Raw genomic sequence first — 203 nt, forward strand, 5'->3', positions numbered from 1 at the left:
AGACGGCGTGGTGCTGACGGCCCGAAGCAGCTTCGAGGGTCTACGCGAAGTTAAGGAAGTCTCCACGGGATATTTAAACGGATATATTTGCAACGATGCCGACAACTGCAACGGCAGAGACACCAGCGCTGCGAGAAGCCGGTCAATCATGCTGGCGCTCTTGGTGCTCCCCGCCGCCGTCGTGAGGATGTTGTCTTAGTGGA

General features: G+C 57.1%; 1 protein-coding gene across 1 annotated transcript in view; it reads left to right on the forward strand.

The window, feature by feature from the left end:
- Positions 1–203, forward strand: part of LOC119593678 — a 5625-nt gene extending 5422 nt beyond the window's left edge. Inside the window, exon 4 of the mRNA XM_037942635.1 lies at positions 3–203. Coding sequence (XP_037798563.1) covers positions 3–199 — 197 coding nt within the window. The 3' untranslated portion in view covers positions 200–203. The remainder of the gene's footprint in view (positions 1–2) is intronic.

This window comes from Penaeus monodon, chromosome 32 (assembly GCF_015228065.2).
Source record: "Penaeus monodon isolate SGIC_2016 chromosome 32, NSTDA_Pmon_1, whole genome shotgun sequence".
Lineage (NCBI taxonomy): Eukaryota > Metazoa > Arthropoda > Malacostraca > Decapoda > Penaeidae > Penaeus > Penaeus monodon.